Source organism: Emericellopsis cladophorae (assembly GCF_022114955.1).
Source record: "Emericellopsis cladophorae strain MUM 19.33 chromosome Unknown NODE_58_length_127558_cov_119_251112, whole genome shotgun sequence".
Classification (NCBI taxonomy): domain Eukaryota; kingdom Fungi; phylum Ascomycota; class Sordariomycetes; order Hypocreales; family Bionectriaceae; genus Emericellopsis; species Emericellopsis cladophorae.
Genome location: NW_026250983.1, coordinates 1 through 16,696, shown reverse-complemented (window position 1 = coordinate 16,696; position 16,696 = coordinate 1). Strand labels below are relative to the sequence as shown.

Here is a 16,696-nt window from a genome sequence, read left to right as displayed (position 1 = left end):
TAGAGCGCTGCGCGTGTGATGTTCTCTCTCGACTTGATCTGAGGCGGTGCTCACCACGCTGTTTGCATTGTCAGTCAATACCTTACCCACCGCCCATCTCATCTCGCAGGAGGAGATACCACTCTACCAGAGCAGTCAGCGCACGTATCCCTCAAGTACTGCACCGTACGTACTGGTAACTTCAGGGACGGGACGACTGCCTAGCGTCAGAGCAGGGTAGCGAACGTGGCTTGGCGTCCGGCCTGCCAAAATTCACCTAGACTTTGCCGCTTGTTTGCCTGCCTGCGCCTCATTTCGAGTCGCAAGTCAGCACGCATCTTGTTCTTGAAACACAGTGAGGTCATTCTCCTGACAGCTTTCAAAGGTCTAGCACACGTTGCGCGTGTGACGTATGAAGGCCAGGGCCTCGCATTCATCGACAAGTCTACATATGCGCGGTACAGAGACTGGAGTGGACTGTCAACGGAATTGCGCAATTCCACTTGATGTCGGCAGTTAGACCTACCTACAGACATATTGCTCAGGTACCCGAAGCTTCGTGAATAATACGTGTAAGATGAATATCCCTATCCGAGTACGTTATGTAGATCGTGAACCCAGCAGCGCGCCTCATGTGATCTTTTGATTCGACGTCAATTCCCAGTGCTCTCCGTAGCATCAACGATAACCCGCGCCGGGCTTATCGTCACTGCCTGTGCCTTATCTTATCGCCAGAGCGACTGGCGTCTTATCGCTGTCGCTGCCGCAACCTACCGCCAGCGCGTCTCGAGCCTCTCTCTGTCGTAGCCAAAATTTACAACATCAGCATTGACGACATCATCTTCCAACTCCATCAAGACAACCCACACAACCCACCATCATGGATATGTACGAATTGTGCTGTTCCCAACTATTGCGCCACCACTGACAATTCTTCCAAAGGTTAACACAAGCCGAGCAGCGCCAGCTGGAGCAGCGCATGCAAAAGCGCCAAGTCCAGGAGTTCATGACTGTCAGTCTTCCCTCCCGCCCCTTGCTCCTCCTGACGAGTAGCCCATACTCACGTCCAATGCAGGCTTTCGGCGGTCTTGTTGACCACTGCTTCGTGTCCTGCGTCGACGACTTCACCTCCAAGGCCCTCTCCACCCGCGAAACCGGCTGCATCAACCGCTGCGTCCTCAAGTGGATGGCGACACAGCAGCGCGTGAGCGACCGTTTCCAGGAGCACAACCAGAACCTGGCCCAGCAACAGGCCAACCAAGCAAGCCGATGAGTTATTCACAACAGTCTGTCTGCTTTGATGAGATGCCTGCGCATGTATAAATATGACTGGGTTTTTGAGTATGGAATGTCATGGTTGATCTAAAGGAAAACTTGGCACGGATAGCATGCAAGTTACTGTTGTACTACCAATGTCGATGTATAGAAAGAGGTTTAGAGAAAATCGCAAACCGACCTATATTGCAAAGGCCGTTCCACATACCTTATTCCCCTGGCTTGCACTCTCACGAATCAACCTCACAAGGCGAACTCGTCAATTCAACATGCTTAGTTGTTCAGCCGATGGTACGCCGCAATTGCATCTATCTTATTTACCCGACCGCCCAACAGATCTGATCCAACGCCGGCCAAAATGCACATGTAGTCTGAATTTTGGCACCTCCTTACTCGGTCTCCAGGCTCTCGCTCAGCACGTCGCGGACTGCTTCTAGTTGTGAGTAAACCTTCTGCTCCAGGACATTATCCCCCCGCTCGTCCTTGCTTGTCCTCTTCATCGATCGCCACTCAATCTCGCGCGGCCCTAAAGGCAGCAGGCCATCTTTGAACATCCTTTCCGACGCCAACCACATCTCGGTACTCTCGAGTACCGATGGCGCGTTCCAGTTCACCTCGGGGATCTCGCGGCCTAGATTGATACGCAAGGCATTCAGAATCCGAGTGATCAGAGCCAGCGAGTGCACCTCCGAAGTGCCCATCAGTGTCAGATGTTGCGTAGACGATCTTAGTTGTGTGCGACTGGCTCCCGGTGCCTCGAACCTATTGACGCTAAGCTCCAGCAGCTCTGGGAACTGGTTCAAAAGATAAGCCACCTCGGGCGCCACAGTGCCGCCAAGAGCTGTGAGAAGATTAAGCATCAGCGGTAGCAAGCCCTTGACCCAAATGCCGTAGCAACGCTGAGACATGGGCGTCTCAGCGTACGGTGACAGCCTCCCCTTAATCATGAACTTGGTCAGGTTGGCAGTCAGCAAGATGTTGAGGATGCCATCGCAAGCCAGCTGTTCAGCGACTCCGGGCAGTGCTGAAAGCTCTAGCAAGAAAAGCATACTGAGCTCGCCGTAGACCGGGTCACCCTGGTCGGTTAGTTTGTCGGCCCAGGAAAACAGTGACGTAGCCGCATAGAAGCAGTTATGCGACGCCATGATGTTCAGAATCTGCGTTTGAGACTGCTCCATTCCGGGCATCGCAAGACAGGCTTGTAATAGAGCCGTGATGAGACCAAGATCGCCCTGTGTGACGCTTTGCGTATCGTCATGGAGCAGGCTCACGAGATTGCGGAAGCCTTGAGCCACAACCCGGTCCAGTATGTTGAGGATCATCTGCGTCACCTCGAGAGAGTGCTTCCCAGTCGATTTTTCCTTACTGGCGCTTGTATTGTCCAGACGTACTTGGTACGCGCGCATGGAGACATACAGCGTCTGCAGCAGCTTTCGATAATAGAGCGCAGTCTCCGGAGCAAAAGACGTATCGCAAACACTGATAGCCAATGTCACAGCCGCAAGAAGCTCACGATGGTCGTCCACCGACAATGGCATCTTCTCTAAACGCTGCACGAGGACCAGCGCCAAGTTGACCCGAGCATCCATCACTCGTACGAAGACAGCGGGCGCCCCTTCAGCGTCTCGGTCCGCCTTCAAGCATTGCACTGCCACCTGTTGCAGCTGTTTCGCCAGAACATCGTGCTTTGGAAGGCAAATACTTAATTCCAATAGGAGAGATTCCCAAGCATGGAATAGTTCCTGAGTGGTCATGTCAGTATGCGGCAGCTATGTATGTGCTTCCACTCACTATTTGAGCATCGACCAGCGATAGATTCGAATTGGCGAGCTCCATCTCCGTCTTGAATCCATTGTCCTTCCGCCCCAGCCATCCAGGATCAAAGGCGAGCATGCTGTTGGCGCGGTCTATGTCGTAATAGAAAGCAGTCCCGAGCTCAGAGGGCTGGAAGCTAGTCCGTCTAAAGTCTTCCAATGAACAGCCGCTGTATTTGTTGGAAAAGTTCTTGGCGAAGTTGATGTGAAGCGATCTGTTGTAGCCAGCCACCTCGACGCCGTCCCGTAGATAGTAATCCATAGACTTGTTGATGAGCTGCTGAGCTAGTGTGCCTGCCTCGGAGACAGCCAAGTGTCGCGAGTGATACAACTGCATAGCAAATATCTCCGCAATAAAGGAGGCAATGCGAGCTTCGATAGCAGCCATGGCAACGCTGTTCCTGCTTCGAGTGTTGGATGACTGAAGCTCACTCATGTACGATTGCAGGCCCTTGAGATAATCAAAGTCCGTGTCCTTGTTTAGAGTGAAGACAGTCCATGGCCAGTAGTTTTGAGCTGAAGAGACAAAATCCAGAATGACCACAGCTTGCAAGGGGTCAAGCTCCTTGAGATTAGACAGTTGGTTCAGCGCGAGAGCAAATATGGAATCTTTGGCAATCCCGCGATGCTTCGGGTCGGTTTTCATTGCTTCTCTGGGAGTACGACCCGTCAGTAAGCAATTCGACATCCATTGCTGGCGATTGCGAAGGATGGCGACAAAGAGATCCCACGTAGCTTTGACGCTAGTTGTGAGTTCGAAAGGTTTGTCAATGGTTGCCAAGACTTGCAGGAATGACTTGGAGATGGGAGGTCCGAGGTACCCTAGCAACGACGGTGGTTCCCCAGTGTCTGACCCAGCGACGACTATGAGAGCTTCAAGAAGCCGAAGGCTAGGCTCAAGAAAGCTCGTAGATGCTGCGCAGCAACGTGAGATGAGGCTGCAGCATTTGAAAAGATAATCCTGGAGAACGTAGGATGGTCTGCCGAGCAATGTTGCCGCCCGCAGCAGGACTGTGCAGAAGCCCAGTATAGTGTGTACTTGACCTCGCAAGAGGCGGTTTGACGTGGTGTAAAAGGTATCATGCGATGAGCTGCTTGCCGCAACGCACGACGTAAGGATCGGTCGGTAACGTAAAGTCCCCGTCGATGGCTGCAGGAAACAGTCGAGAACGTACGAGCCCGCCTCATCAAACGCAGACGTCAGTTTGCTCGGCGTCAGAGGGTTGCCCATGCCGTAGCGGTAGTTCACCAGCTTCTGTAGAATAGGCGTGACCTTGGCGAGCAGGGCCACTCGCCTCGAGCCATTCTCAAGCCTCCACGTTGACGTGTTTTCGAACACGTCAATGGAGATCTGCGCTATGGAATAGCTTACCGCAGATATCAGCTTGTCAGAGAGCCCTGCCCAGGGATTGCTTTGTGGCCTTTGTCTGCCCAAATTATGGTCGCCCATGCCTCGCTGCACAGCGGACGTTGAGGCTGTGTCGAGAAGGTCTGAGAAGAAGCGCAAACATGAACTGAGTAGCTCATACTTGCCAGCTACCAAGTCGAGATCTCCTATAGTCTTGGCAAGTTTCCCATTCCTCGAATCCGAGCCTAGCAGATCGCACCTTGCGATGTACGACCATACTCTGCCCGGCTGCAATGGCAAAAGCGAATGCAGCAGGTGAATGGAGGCGTTGAGAATGCCGAGCGCAGCGTCATCACCAAGAGCAGCATCATCTTGTAGTAGGGAATCCATAATGTCCAGCACCACCGTAACGACATCCTTGCCGCCAGTGAGGTACCTGCTGGCTTCCTGAATGATGTCGTTATCAACAGACACGAGCGCACCCGGCCCACTTGCATCTGCTGTCCGCATATGAGAGATACGGAAGACTGTAGCAAGTAACGATATGGTTGCCGCCGTCATGTCGGGGGACATGGCACCGAGGAAATTGGGCTGGCCCAACAGATCCATTTCCAGTCGTTGACCAAGGAAGGAGAGTGTGGAATAGCCAAAGTAGGCGACACAGCTGCGTTCCGTGGGGCCTATGTCGAGATCATCGACCAACTCGCAGTTTGTGCCTGCTGGTACGACGAACTCGAAAGCGCCTCTCCGTTGCCTTTGCCATGATAGTGTCTGGTCAGCGAATGGGAGGTCTTGCAAGAGCTGAAATCCGTTACCCGCTTGTCCGATGGGCTGGAGCAAGCCTCGCCTCAAAAGCTCCTCGTCGAAAGCGAAGGTAAAGGTCGGGGTTTCTCGGAGAAGGTCAAGTATAATGTCAGCGTCCTCGTCTCGTCCATTGAGAGAGGTGCAAAGTACTCGGCAGAAATGGACGAAGGGGACGAATTCGGTAGGGAAGCGTCTGAGAGCAGGCTTCAGATACGCCTCCTGAAACCATTCACTGCGAAGCATGGAGGCGGTGAAGTCGGCGTTCAGGGGGAGATGACCTCGTGAGTCAATGTCCCAGTAACCGCGATCGGTGCACAGTAAATCGAGCATTGCGCTGACGCTCGCAGGCAGGTATGGAGGGCGCAACCCTTCGGTCACCTGCAGTACCTCAGCGAGCTGAGCCCTGGTGCGAGAACTGGCCAAGTCTGTCATGGGCCCTGATTCAGTCGACGATGCCAGATTGCTCATGGCTGTGATGAGATCAAAAATCGAAGACTCTCCCACCAGCTTTGCTTCGAGATCGTCAATAACCGCCACATCAACATCCCCTTCGAAGGAGTCGAATCTCGAAGACTCTATGGAGAGAATGCTGTTGGCCGAGTTACGTCGCGCTGCGGCGCCTGGTCTAGTCATCGGCCTGCCTTCGATGCGAGCAGGATGTGACTTGTCGTATCGTTGTCCAATCCGTAGTTCACGCGAGTTCTTCATGATACTCAAGAAGGAGTGCCACACGTAGGCCAGTGGCGACACAGAGGAAATGTCCGCTTCGAAAGCACCAATAATGGTGCTATGCACCTCCATCAGGACTTCAGGGACGAAGACGAATGATTTGTTGACGCTCTCGCCAGACGGTGCCAGCAACTCTTCTTGCACGTAGTCCATACTTCGGACGGGCTTGAGAAGTGCTACCGAGGCTGCGACAGCTGAGACCTTTGCCAAGTCACTGAGCTCGGTAAAGTAGCCATAAGGAGCCAAGCCAGAGAGAAATTCGTAAGTCTTCATAATCGAGAACCAAGAGCTGATAATATTTGGGGGAGGGCAGTCGGGACCCAGGGCATCTGCGAGCTGCATCACAACCGACACCATATGGACAACTTCTGTCAATAGTGTCTCTAGAAAGAGGATTTCCGTATGCTCTGTCATGAGCAGCTTCGTATCCGTGATGCCACGCAGACCTGAGCAGAGCAAGTCGAGACGAGAACCAAGAGACTGCGTGTACGCAGACAAACGTTCTCCCATGTCGCTCTTCGTGCATTCGGTCGCTTCGTAGAGTGTCGCGGAGTCGTCTACCACCGGAAGTAGTATTGGAAGCCTTCGATCGAGCGTTATGGAGTGCATGTAATCAGCAACAGCCGTGAAGTACCGACGCTCGGAGAGGTATGTTTCGAAAAGGCGTCTTCGCTTTGAGTCGGGCAATTCGAAGTCATGCCATATATCCTCCGCGTCGGCGGCCGTGGTGATGCCAATCTCCGCCAAGAAAGTGCCGCCCTGGCCATTGACCAGCCCAGCCGCATCCTGAAGGTTAGCAGCATCTTGGGCGGACAAGGGAGTCCTGAGATGCTGCGTACTGCGCGCTTGAAACTCCACCACGACGATACGGAGAGAATCCACCAGGTTCAAACCTGCGTTTTTGCTGAGCCATTCTGCGTCTTCCTTGACCGTCTTGACATCGATGCGTTCGTTCGAGGCTGTAGTGACGTTGATCGGTGCAGTTTTTGTTTCGAAAGATTTCTGAGTCGCGGTAGAAGGCTTGTCGAAGACATTGCCCGGATCCTTTAAGAGTCCTTGCACGTAGCTATCCTTGAGAAATGCGACCACAGCCGGGCTCTTCTGCCGTTGAAACGTAGAATCGAGGACCGCTGTTGCGACATGTTGCCAGGAAAGGAGCACAGAGTAGCCAAAGAGACATTCCTCCAGAGCTGGAAAGTAGTGGATATCCGACCCAGGTGCCATCGCCGAGTTCGGTCAATGTCGCAGCAAGAATCAGCAACTCATGCCTCGAATTGTTGATGCTTAAGAGTCCCACAAACCGCTGAGATGCTGGGAATTGCAGGTTTTCGGTGGTTCAGTGGTGTTCTGGTACTTCGATTTGCTTTGGCGCGCCTCTTACCGCGATCAACAAACGCCGGTAGCTGCTACCGGATGATGCACTGTTGCTGGACCGCGCCTGCACTTTTTTTGCGACGAGCTCCAGGAACCCGAAGTGCAGCCGGATAAGCGGATCAGTTTGAGGTACGTACCTGCTGCAGACAGGGAAACAAAGACGCATAGCGGACGCTTACCGGAATCGGAGCTGGAGCTTCCAAAGCCGTGCAATCTTCAGGCGAAGATGAGTCTTTGACGACAATACTAAACCTCTACGCTTCCCACAGCCTCCAGGTATCACCTCGTCACGATCTTGACGTTCAGATCTGCGGCTTTGGGCCCACAGCACATTTTTTAAATCCTTTCTTTTAGATCATTTGCCCATAGCGCTGGACGTTTGCTGCAGGAGATCGACTCATCAAACGTCAAGATCCCGCTTATCCTCTGTCTCACAAAGTGTCATCATTTAGGATGTCGTCCTTGGACCTCGTGGATCACTCGCCGCATCAGGCTGATCCTTCGCCTCCAGTTGCGACGGCCTCAAGTCTCATCTTCATTGACAACTACGACTCCTTCACTTGGAACATCTATCAATACCTCGTGCTGGAGGGTGCTACTGTCCATGTGTATCGCAACGACAAGATCACTCTGGAGGAACTCATCGCGAAGAACCCAACACAGCTGGTCATCAGTCCTGGGCCTGGCCACCCAACGACGGACTCCGGGATCAGCCGCGATGCAATCAAGCACTTTGCCGGGAAAATCCCTATTCTTGGCGTCTGCATGGGTCTGTAAGTGAACTGTTCAACTTTTTCCCGTATCCTAGGCCACTCGCTCACGCAACCAGTCAATGTATCATTGATGTCTACGGTGGCGAAGTGAGCTCAGCGGGGGAGTGGCTTCACGGCAAAACATCCCCGTTGACTCATGATGGCAAGGGCGTCTTCTCTGGTTTGAAGAAGGACATCCCTGTGACGCGATATCATTCTTTGGCTGGGACGCCAGTCTCATTGCCAGATTGCTTGGAAACGACGGCCTGGGTTTCGAAAGCAGATGGATCACCTGGCGTCATCCAGGGCGTTCGTCACAAGGAGTATTCTGTGGAGGGTGTTCAATTCCACCCGGAGAGTATTCTCACTGCTGAAGGTCGCACCATGATCAAGAACTTCTTGCGCTTCCAAGGTGGAACCTGGGCAGACAATGCCGAGAAGCAAAAGTCCGCCGCAGCGCCAATAACGGGCGAAAGCAAGAGCAACAACATTCTACGCCAAATCTACGCAAACCGAAAGGCTGCCGTGGAGGCGCAGAAGCAGATCCCATCACAACGCATGACTGACCTGCAAGCTGCTTATGATCTAAACGCTGCTCCGCCTCTGGTACCTTTCTTGGAAAGGTTGCGCAATACCCCCTTCGAAGTAGCTCTTATGGCCGAAATTAAGCGTGGCTCGCCTTCCAAAGGCATCTTTGCCATGGACATCAATGCGCCTGTGCAAGCACGAAAGTATGCGCTTGCTGGAGCTAGTGTCATCTCCGTGCTAACCGAACCTGAGTGGTTCAGGGGTAGCATCGAAGATTTGCGTGCCGTCCGCCAAGTACTCAACGCCATGCCAAACCGCCCTGCTATCCTAAGAAAGGAGTTTATCTTTGATGAGTACCAGATCCTCGAGGCTAGATTGGCTGGCGCCGATACTGTCCTCCTAATCGTCAAGATGCTGGACACGCCCTTGCTGGAGAAACTGTACAAATACTCTCTATCACTCGGGATGGAGCCTCTCGTCGAAGTCCAGAATGCGGACGAGATGACGATTGCCGTCCAACTCGGCGCCAAGGCCATCGGTGTCAACAACCGCAATCTTGAGAGCTTCGAGGTGGACTTGAAAACGACTAGCCGTCTGCGTAGCATGGTACCCGAGAACACCATTATCTGCGCTCTCAGCGGCATTAACACCTATAAGGACGTCCTCGAGAACAAGCAGGATGGCGTCAATGCTGTCCTAGTCGGTGAGGCTATCATGCGGGCCCCCGATGCCACGCAGTTCATTAGTCAACTCTGCTCGGGCGTGGACGCACCAGCCCAAAATGACAAGCCTTCAGCACTCTACGTCAAGATTTGTGGCACACGCAGTGCTGAAGCTGCCTCCGAAGCTGTCAAGTCCGGCGCCGACTTTGTCGGTATCTGCCTAGTGCCGGGGGTCAAGAGGTGCATCACGCACGAGACGGCTCTCGAGATATCGAAAGCGGTCCACTCATACGGCGGGCCTCTCTCATCCAAGGCAGACGTACCCATCACCAATGAAAAGGCCACTGACTTTTTCTCCACTGCTGCGACGCGTTTAGCGAGCGAGCGCCCTCGTTTGGCCGGTATCTTCCAGAACCAGCCGCTCCACGAAGTCCTGGAGAAGCAAAGGCTTTACAATCTGGATGTGGTGCAGCTACATGGCGATGAGCCCCTTGAATGGGCCAACATGATTCCCGTGCCCGTGATCCGGTGCTTCAAACCCGGCCACGTTGGTATCGGCTCGCGAGGATATCACATTGTGCCTCTCTTGGATTCGGGCGCCGGCTCCGGCAAGCTGCTGGATGTTTCCAAGGTGGAAGAGATACTCCGCAAGGATCCTGAGCTCAGAATCTTCCTGGCCGGTGGTCTCAACCCTGAGAACGTTGCAGAGGCAGTCAAGGCGCTAGGTGAACTTGGTAAGCGTGTCATCGGTGTGGACACCAGCAGCGGCGTTGAGGAAGACGGGAAACAAAGCTTGAAGAGGATCGCGGCATTTGTCGACGCAGCCAAACAGATTCGGTAATCGGCCATGGCGTCAGGCTTCGCAAGATGCACATTGTAGGAAACGCTTCACCGCGATCAGAGGGTCGCTCAAGCTTTGTTGGTCCATCGCTATGTCTTCCAACGGTCTGCTCATGTCCTGGATCCTGGGTACTTGAATGGAATGAGCTCGAGTGTCATTCGCTTTACACACTTACACTCCAACAGATAGAAGACCTCAATTTTGATACATGAGATGAATCTCCGGGACCTCTTCACGCTGCACACACATAATTGCGACCTCCTGCTGAGGCTTCCCATACCTCGTGCTTGTGAACTAAAGCCATCCGCCTCTGCCCTTGTGGGTACTGTTCATACTCGCATTCCTCTTCCTTCCTTCTGATCGTCACCAAAGACATATTTGGGTTCGGTATTCTCATAGGTACACCTCGCTCGGACCTTTGTTCCTCCAGCAGCATGCCTCCTCAGATCTTCAAAGGTTGTGTCCTTGCCTGTGCTGGCGCTTTACCAGGACAACTCACTCTGGACAACGTCAAACATTGGGCCACGATCCGGAAAGGGACATTTCTTCGTACGTTTGACGAGACTGTCACCCATCTTCTGTGCACACGAGAACAATTCGAGAAGCAACGTCGTGTCAGAGACAGCCCAGGTCAGTATGCTCAACTTGGATGCTTTTTGGTCTACCAATGCTAACTATTCTAGTCAAGAAAGCCCTCGAGCGAGGCAAGAACGAGATCAAGGTCTTCGTACTTCACTGCGACTGGTTCGAGTTCTCTGCGTCGCAGAACAAGAAGCTGCCTGTTGGGGAGTACCAACTGAAGGACCGTTGGGCGTACGCCACCGCTAAGCAAAGAGAGCAGAGGAGGATAGCACAAGGCAATCGCAATGCTGAGAGACCGAACTACATCAACACTAGTAGGCATTGCGATCCAAGTGTACAGGGCGTAGGCTAACCTCGCCAGATCTTTTCCACGTCTACCGGGACCGAGTCGGTTTTTACTATCAGTTTCCAATCCATCGCAAAGATACTGACACCGAAGACGAAGAACGCTATGAGATTACGGTGGGTCCTGCCATGATTCTTAGTGATGTCCTGTGTCGCTGATAATGGCATATAGCTTTGGCAGTCAAATGCTCTTCCGCATCTATATCAATGCACAGTTAAACACCTCAGGCGCAAGGGAGACAGCAGACCGTCCTTTCTTAAATTCACCCCATGCGCGGGGAATTTCTGGCCGCAGCTCAAGTACATGACGGAATTCTTTCAGAAGAAGACCGGTATCGAGTGGGAGGACCGTGTCCTCTGTTACAATGACGAAAGACGCCCCGGGAAATTTATCTACACGCCGCCGGTGAGCTGTGCCCATTCTTTGCGCTTACCAAAGCTGACTAGGAGTGACCAGATGGGAGGGAAGCCAGTCGGCACGAGGATCAGCGGCGACGATGCTGAAGAATGTTGGAGGATAAATGCCCAGCGCCGTGGTCTCCCGTGGCCAACTCCCGTACCGGATACCGAGGGTCCCGCGACAGCAGATGAAGCGACCGTTGCCGGAGACGCCGTTGAGATCTTGCAACAGCACCAGAATAACCTTGACGATGCCGACGACGACAGTGACCGTAAGGGTGAAGCGATGCAGAGCATTCACTCTTCACGCTATGCCGAGAAGAACGGAAATGACGACACAAAAATGACTGGGATCGACTCCGAGACAGATGATCGGAACGTGATGGGAGAGAAGCTGACGAAGAATACGGATGCCTATTTGCTGTCTTTCAGCCAGAGCTCAGTGGGAGATTCGAGCATCGGCGACGCTGGAGGGCTGGCCCCTATGACGGTCGATTGCAGCGCTGACGAGCTCCTGGGCCAGATGGAGCTCGATACGACCATGGGAGAGGTCGCCGTCGACAAGATAAGCTTCATCCGAGATGACAAGACCCTGCTGGCGCGTATCGACTTGGCAGTGGCCCAAGCCAAGAACACGACCCACGACGCAGAACTGGCCCTGATTGAGGCCGAGCGCGTACTGTTCGGTTTCGCACACGCGCCGTGAGGGAAGGGCCAAACGGATACCAGAGCTTCAGATCCCACATCATCATCGCACGAAACTCAACTTCTTCTCGAATCCCATGCTGAATGTCGCCGATCGATGCGGTGTGAGCCATGTGCCATGATGCCGTCCATGGCCTCAAAACCTGAGCTTGGGCGTGACGAAGACCAGTAACACCAAAGCGACCATCAGCCCGTAAATCCAAGCGTACAGCATGATGCGCCCCCACCAGCCTTTCCCTTCACTCATCCTCATCAACGAGCCCATGGTTCCCTTGGCAGCCTCCATCCCACGCCCCGTTCGTTCCATGCCCTCTGTCGCACGGCCCATAATGTCCTTCTCGGCGTCTAGACTGGACGCAATGCTTATCTGTTGCTTCTTCATGGCCTGTGCCATCTTGTACACTTTCTCGGCAAGGTCTTCGCGCTCGCCGGCCTGCTGGTCGAGGATGGCTTCGGCGGTGGCAGTGGACACGCCTGTGTTGGCAGCGGCGTGCGCCGGATCGGTTCGTTTCCGGTTAGCAAACAAAGCGGCGCGCGCTGAGGCATATGATGGCTGGGTTTCTTGATTTCGAGACCGCGGGTTCTGCGTGGTTTTCGTGGGCTCGTCTTGGGCAAACAGAGTCGATTTCGAACTTGTGTAATCAGGTTCTGTTGATGGCGCGGGAGGTTGTGATGTCTTCGGCGTTGATGTTTGTGCCTGTCTCGCTTCTTGATCCGCATCGCTGGGTGCAGTCGCGCTGGTCGAGGAGATGCTCTCGCTCGGTGTGAATTCTACGGACGCCAGCAGATCCTCCCCTTCCGACGTGTCTTCCTCGTCCTCGACCGCCATCTGTCGCGTCAGCAAATCTCCGCTGGTTGCGTCCCTTGCTGCTCTACCTTTTGGAAATCGTGCAGACGGTCCACCAGCAGTTCGAGTAGCTCTCTCTTCTTGTACAGGCCCGCTTGCACGTCGCCTTTTCTTCCAGGCGCTAGCAGGGTCATCGCCTCCTGCTCGAGCCTTGACAGTGAGGTCCTCGCGAAATCCAAGTTCTATAGCATTAGGCAATCTTCTTTGTTCCATCTGGCAGCGTCATACCGTTTCTAATTTGGCGCGCTCATATTCTGACGTCCGTAACCGTTGTTCGCGTGCGGGATCGGCATGGAGAACAGTACGCTGGAGGCGCAAGAGGAGCTGACCTAGCTCTGCGGATGATCGTTCAAGATCGCTCGTTTGCGGAAGAGCTGCTCGACCTGTATTTGGCAAGCGCGCCATGATTTCGGGTTCGTGCAGTACATCGGTATGCTAACAAGTGAATTGTTAGATGACAATGCTGACGACGTTGAATGTGGCCAGCTTGTAGTTGGCTTCACCCCACCAAAATTCCATGATGGTTGGTCAGGTAAGGTACCTACCAAAGTCACCTTCCCAAGAGCAACGCCAGGAACAGCCATTCATTCCATACGAATGCTCAACTAAGTGAACCAGTAATGTCAGCTGGACCAGGAACTTCTCCACGTTTGATTCAGGTACCTGACAAGATATAGAAGGAAAACAGAGGCCATTTCTGTCTTCGCAGTACCGACATCATTGCACGCGTGAATACCACTACCCAGCGAGACAATAACGATGAGCGTCACAGATCCTGCAAGTTGATAAGAAGTGAGAAGCTATTTTTTCAATAAAGAACCATAGAGCTAACATATACAAGGCTTCATTGTCTATGTTGCAGGCAGCACACTGCAATCAAGAGGTGCTCAATTAGGCACTCTAGGGTATGCAGTTATGAGCCTGGATCCCCTAGCATATACATCGCCTGAATCACGAACCGGATTGCCAATCCCGTCCAGCGAGGTAAGCTACGCAGCTAGTGATGCCTATCGGATCGACCCGTGCACCATGTGGTTCTCCTGCCGCCAGAGCCGCGAGATTGGTGCGAGCAGCGCCAGTATGGCGGCTGGTCAAGCACGACTGGAGTCCAGAAACCCACCGCCAACAAGGCGAGGCTTAGTGGTTATAATCTGAGCCGCGGCCCTGTTTAGTCAATGCTTCAATTCATGTTGCAGCACCTCAGTCCTTGGGCGCATCCTCCTCCTCGTTCAAGGCCGACCGGAGGCGTTCCTCTTGCCTTTTCCAGTGGCTCCCTTCCTCGTAGTCGGAGCTGATCTTGAGAGCCTTCCTAAGGCGTTCGCTTTCCTTGATTTTGGCGTCCGCCATCTCGTGTACTTGATGCTCCTTGAAGTTTCTCCTAGGCCCGCTGTTCTTGCCCTTGTGCATTTCTGACGTGAGCTTTTCACGCAGCTCGTCGCACCTCTTCTCTATTTCCTCCTCGTCCACTCTAGGCAAGGTCAGCATGGATGAGCCGCTGCGTGTGCGCGCGTGACCTACTCTTCGTCCTCTAGCTGATCACGTAGGTCAAAGACCTTGACCTCAATCTCTCGTTTTCGGTCATGCTCGAGGATACCCTTGTCAGGTTGCCGTTGGCGATGTCGCAGGCTGTCGAGATCCTTGGGCGGGTATGGTGCAGCTTGGTCTCGAGGTTTGATGTAGGCGCGATTGCGTTGAATGTAGCCGGAAGTTCCGCTGCCTCGGGGCGTAGACAAGCCGACGTTGTCAGACATGATTCAAGTTGGATGATCAATAATAAGCACAGCTGGGAAAGGTGCAGTGTCAGTGCCGTTTACATTGGTACCAATAGGTAGGTTGGCCGCGGACGTGGAGATATGCAGCACGGAGGCCCGAAACGGAAGGCGGTGAGGCCCACTATCCGAGCATTTGACCGGCAAAACTGAAGATACATCATGGTGGGGGCCAGGGTCCATGTCCCCGTTGTAGCCACTCAATGAGTCAACTAAGCATATAGGGATACACCAACCTCTGATCAATCTGTTCAAGCGTTCCTCCAATATTTCATTCTTCACCTCTTCCGATACGTATTGTCGAGCAAGCAAAGATTCCCGGTTGAACCGCTGTGTTGGCTCACCATGCCACACCTATCTACGACGGTTGACGCCGCCAATACTGGCACCGAAGACGCTGAGCAACTCAATTTCCCCCCCATCTCAAAGGATCACATATTGAACTGCTCGTATGACTCATGGTTTCTTGGCTACAAGAGTTCTTGTCTGAGATCGAGAATCATCTCTTTACCACCAGCCGTGGTGTCATATCTCCAAGAGGACGGCATCATCCTCGCTGACGATGAGGCTGAGCAGCATCCAGAAGAGGAATGGCACTCTGAGGGCGCGAAAGGCTCTAGGGTGGAAGAGGTCTATTCCTCAGATGAGGAAGACGAGCCAGAGATCGATTCCAGGCCGCCGAATGAGAGGTTCCCCGAAACACATCGGCTGATCAAAGAAACAATCGCTGAACTGGGAGGAGCCGTGGTTCCGAAGCTCAACTGGTCGTCGCCAAAGGATGCGAAATGGGTTAACCCCCATCAGAATACACTTCGGTGCACCACACCCAGCGACATATACCTGCTTCTCAAATCCTCCTCTTTTGTTTCGCACGATCTGAACCATGCTTTCGACCACTGCGATGACACTCCGGCGAAGCAACCTTTTGCGCCGGTCTTAGTCCTGAGGCCTTTTTTCAACCCCCATAACGCTCTCGAGTTCAGGTGTTTCGTCAAGCACAGAGCGCTCATTGGTATCACCCAAAGGGACCTTAACCATTACGACTTTTTGGCGGATCTTAGACCCAACCTGACAAGGAAGATCAAGCACTTCTTCGAAAGTGTCTTGCGCTTCACTTTCCCGGACTCGTGCTTCGTTTTCGATGTCTATGTTCCCGAGAACGATGATGCCGAAGACGGGCTCGGCAAAGTCAGGCTGATTGACATCAACCCCTGGTCTCCATCTACCGACAGTTTACTGTTCTCATGGAAAGAACTTTTGGATCTCGAGGTGAAGAAGCCAATCTACGGTTCACTCAGCCAAGACGAGGCATCAGGAAGCGCCAGCGAGGAAGATTTCACCACTTCCGACGAGACTGATGAGGATGGCGCGGCTGGCCAGGGACAGAGTTTTGGCCAGCTCGAGTTTAGGCTCATTGAGAAGGACGATCCGGCCGCCTACAACTTCAGTGCGCCCCAATACTCGGCCCACAAACTGCCCAAGGAGGTCGTTGATGCCAGTGCTGCCGGGGGAAGTGGTCTTCGAGACTTCCTGGCCCAGTGGCGGGTGCTGACAGAGGGAAAAGGCGATGGGATGTGGGAACACGCTGAAGCTTCAGGTGGCACTAGTACATAGTTTCGAGCGGTTGCCATAAGCGCAACGGCAAGTTATTGGACCAGGTAGGCACCTTTGTGATGCGGCTTAAGCCTTGAGCCATGTAAAATAAAATCAGCCTCACCATACTTCGACATTGAAACATTGAATATAAGAGGAACCACAGGGGCATTGTTGTTCTTCCAAAGGTACCCCCAGTCACGAAGCGAATTATAGCTCGAGCAGACGCGTTCAGTTCATCACTCACTCACTCAATCATCCATTCATTTATTCTTCGTCCATTCGTCCATTCGTCCATTCGTCCATTCGTCCATTCGTCCATTCGTCCATTCGTCCATTCGTCCATTCGT

General features: G+C 53.3%; 6 protein-coding genes across 6 annotated transcripts; 3 read left to right on the top strand and 3 right to left on the bottom strand.

Moving 5' to 3' along the window:
- Nucleotides 1–859: 859 nt before the first annotated feature.
- Nucleotides 860–1,252, top strand: J7T54_002644 (uncharacterized protein; the record flags this gene model as incomplete). The annotated part of the gene is made up of 3 exons (XM_051509285.1): nucleotides 860–867; nucleotides 922–991; nucleotides 1,055–1,252. The coding sequence occupies 3 exons, from the start codon at nucleotides 860–862 to the stop codon at nucleotides 1,250–1,252; spliced, it is 276 nt and encodes a 91-aa protein (XP_051359670.1).
- Nucleotides 1,253–1,643: 391 nt separating this feature from the next.
- On the bottom strand, nucleotides 1,644–7,173 carry J7T54_002643 (Nucleoporin-like protein; the record flags this gene model as incomplete). The annotated part of the gene is made up of 5 exons (XM_051509284.1): nucleotides 1,644–2,576; nucleotides 2,646–2,918; nucleotides 3,046–3,721; nucleotides 4,244–4,435; nucleotides 4,676–7,173. 5 exons carry the CDS (start codon nucleotides 7,171–7,173, stop codon nucleotides 1,644–1,646), a joined length of 4,572 nt encoding a protein of 1,523 aa, XP_051359669.1.
- Nucleotides 7,174–7,776: 603 nt separating this feature from the next.
- J7T54_002642 (uncharacterized protein) lies at nucleotides 7,777–12,138 on the top strand (the record flags this gene model as incomplete). The annotated part of the gene is made up of 7 exons (XM_051509282.1): nucleotides 7,777–8,096; nucleotides 8,153–10,102; nucleotides 10,167–10,234; nucleotides 10,790–11,002; nucleotides 11,050–11,150; nucleotides 11,329–11,439; nucleotides 11,491–12,138. The coding sequence occupies 7 exons, from the start codon at nucleotides 7,777–7,779 to the stop codon at nucleotides 12,136–12,138; spliced, it is 3,411 nt and encodes a 1,136-aa protein (XP_051359668.1).
- A 135-nt stretch (nucleotides 12,139–12,273) lies between these two features.
- On the bottom strand, nucleotides 12,274–12,966 carry J7T54_002641 (uncharacterized protein; the record flags this gene model as incomplete). The annotated part of the gene is made up of 1 exon (XM_051509281.1): nucleotides 12,274–12,966. The coding sequence occupies one exon, from the start codon at nucleotides 12,964–12,966 to the stop codon at nucleotides 12,274–12,276; it is 693 nt and encodes a 230-aa protein (XP_051359667.1).
- A 1,218-nt stretch (nucleotides 12,967–14,184) lies between these two features.
- J7T54_002640 (pre-mRNA splicing factor CWC21) lies at nucleotides 14,185–14,735 on the bottom strand (the record flags this gene model as incomplete). The annotated part of the gene is made up of 2 exons (XM_051509280.1): nucleotides 14,185–14,452; nucleotides 14,503–14,735. 2 exons carry the CDS (start codon nucleotides 14,733–14,735, stop codon nucleotides 14,185–14,187), a joined length of 501 nt encoding a protein of 166 aa, XP_051359666.1.
- A 363-nt stretch (nucleotides 14,736–15,098) lies between these two features.
- J7T54_002639 (Cell division cycle protein-like protein) lies at nucleotides 15,099–16,367 on the top strand (the record flags this gene model as incomplete). The annotated part of the gene is made up of 1 exon (XM_051509279.1): nucleotides 15,099–16,367. One exon carries the CDS (start codon nucleotides 15,099–15,101, stop codon nucleotides 16,365–16,367), a length of 1,269 nt encoding a protein of 422 aa, XP_051359665.1.
- Between the last annotated feature and the right edge of the window lie 329 nt (nucleotides 16,368–16,696).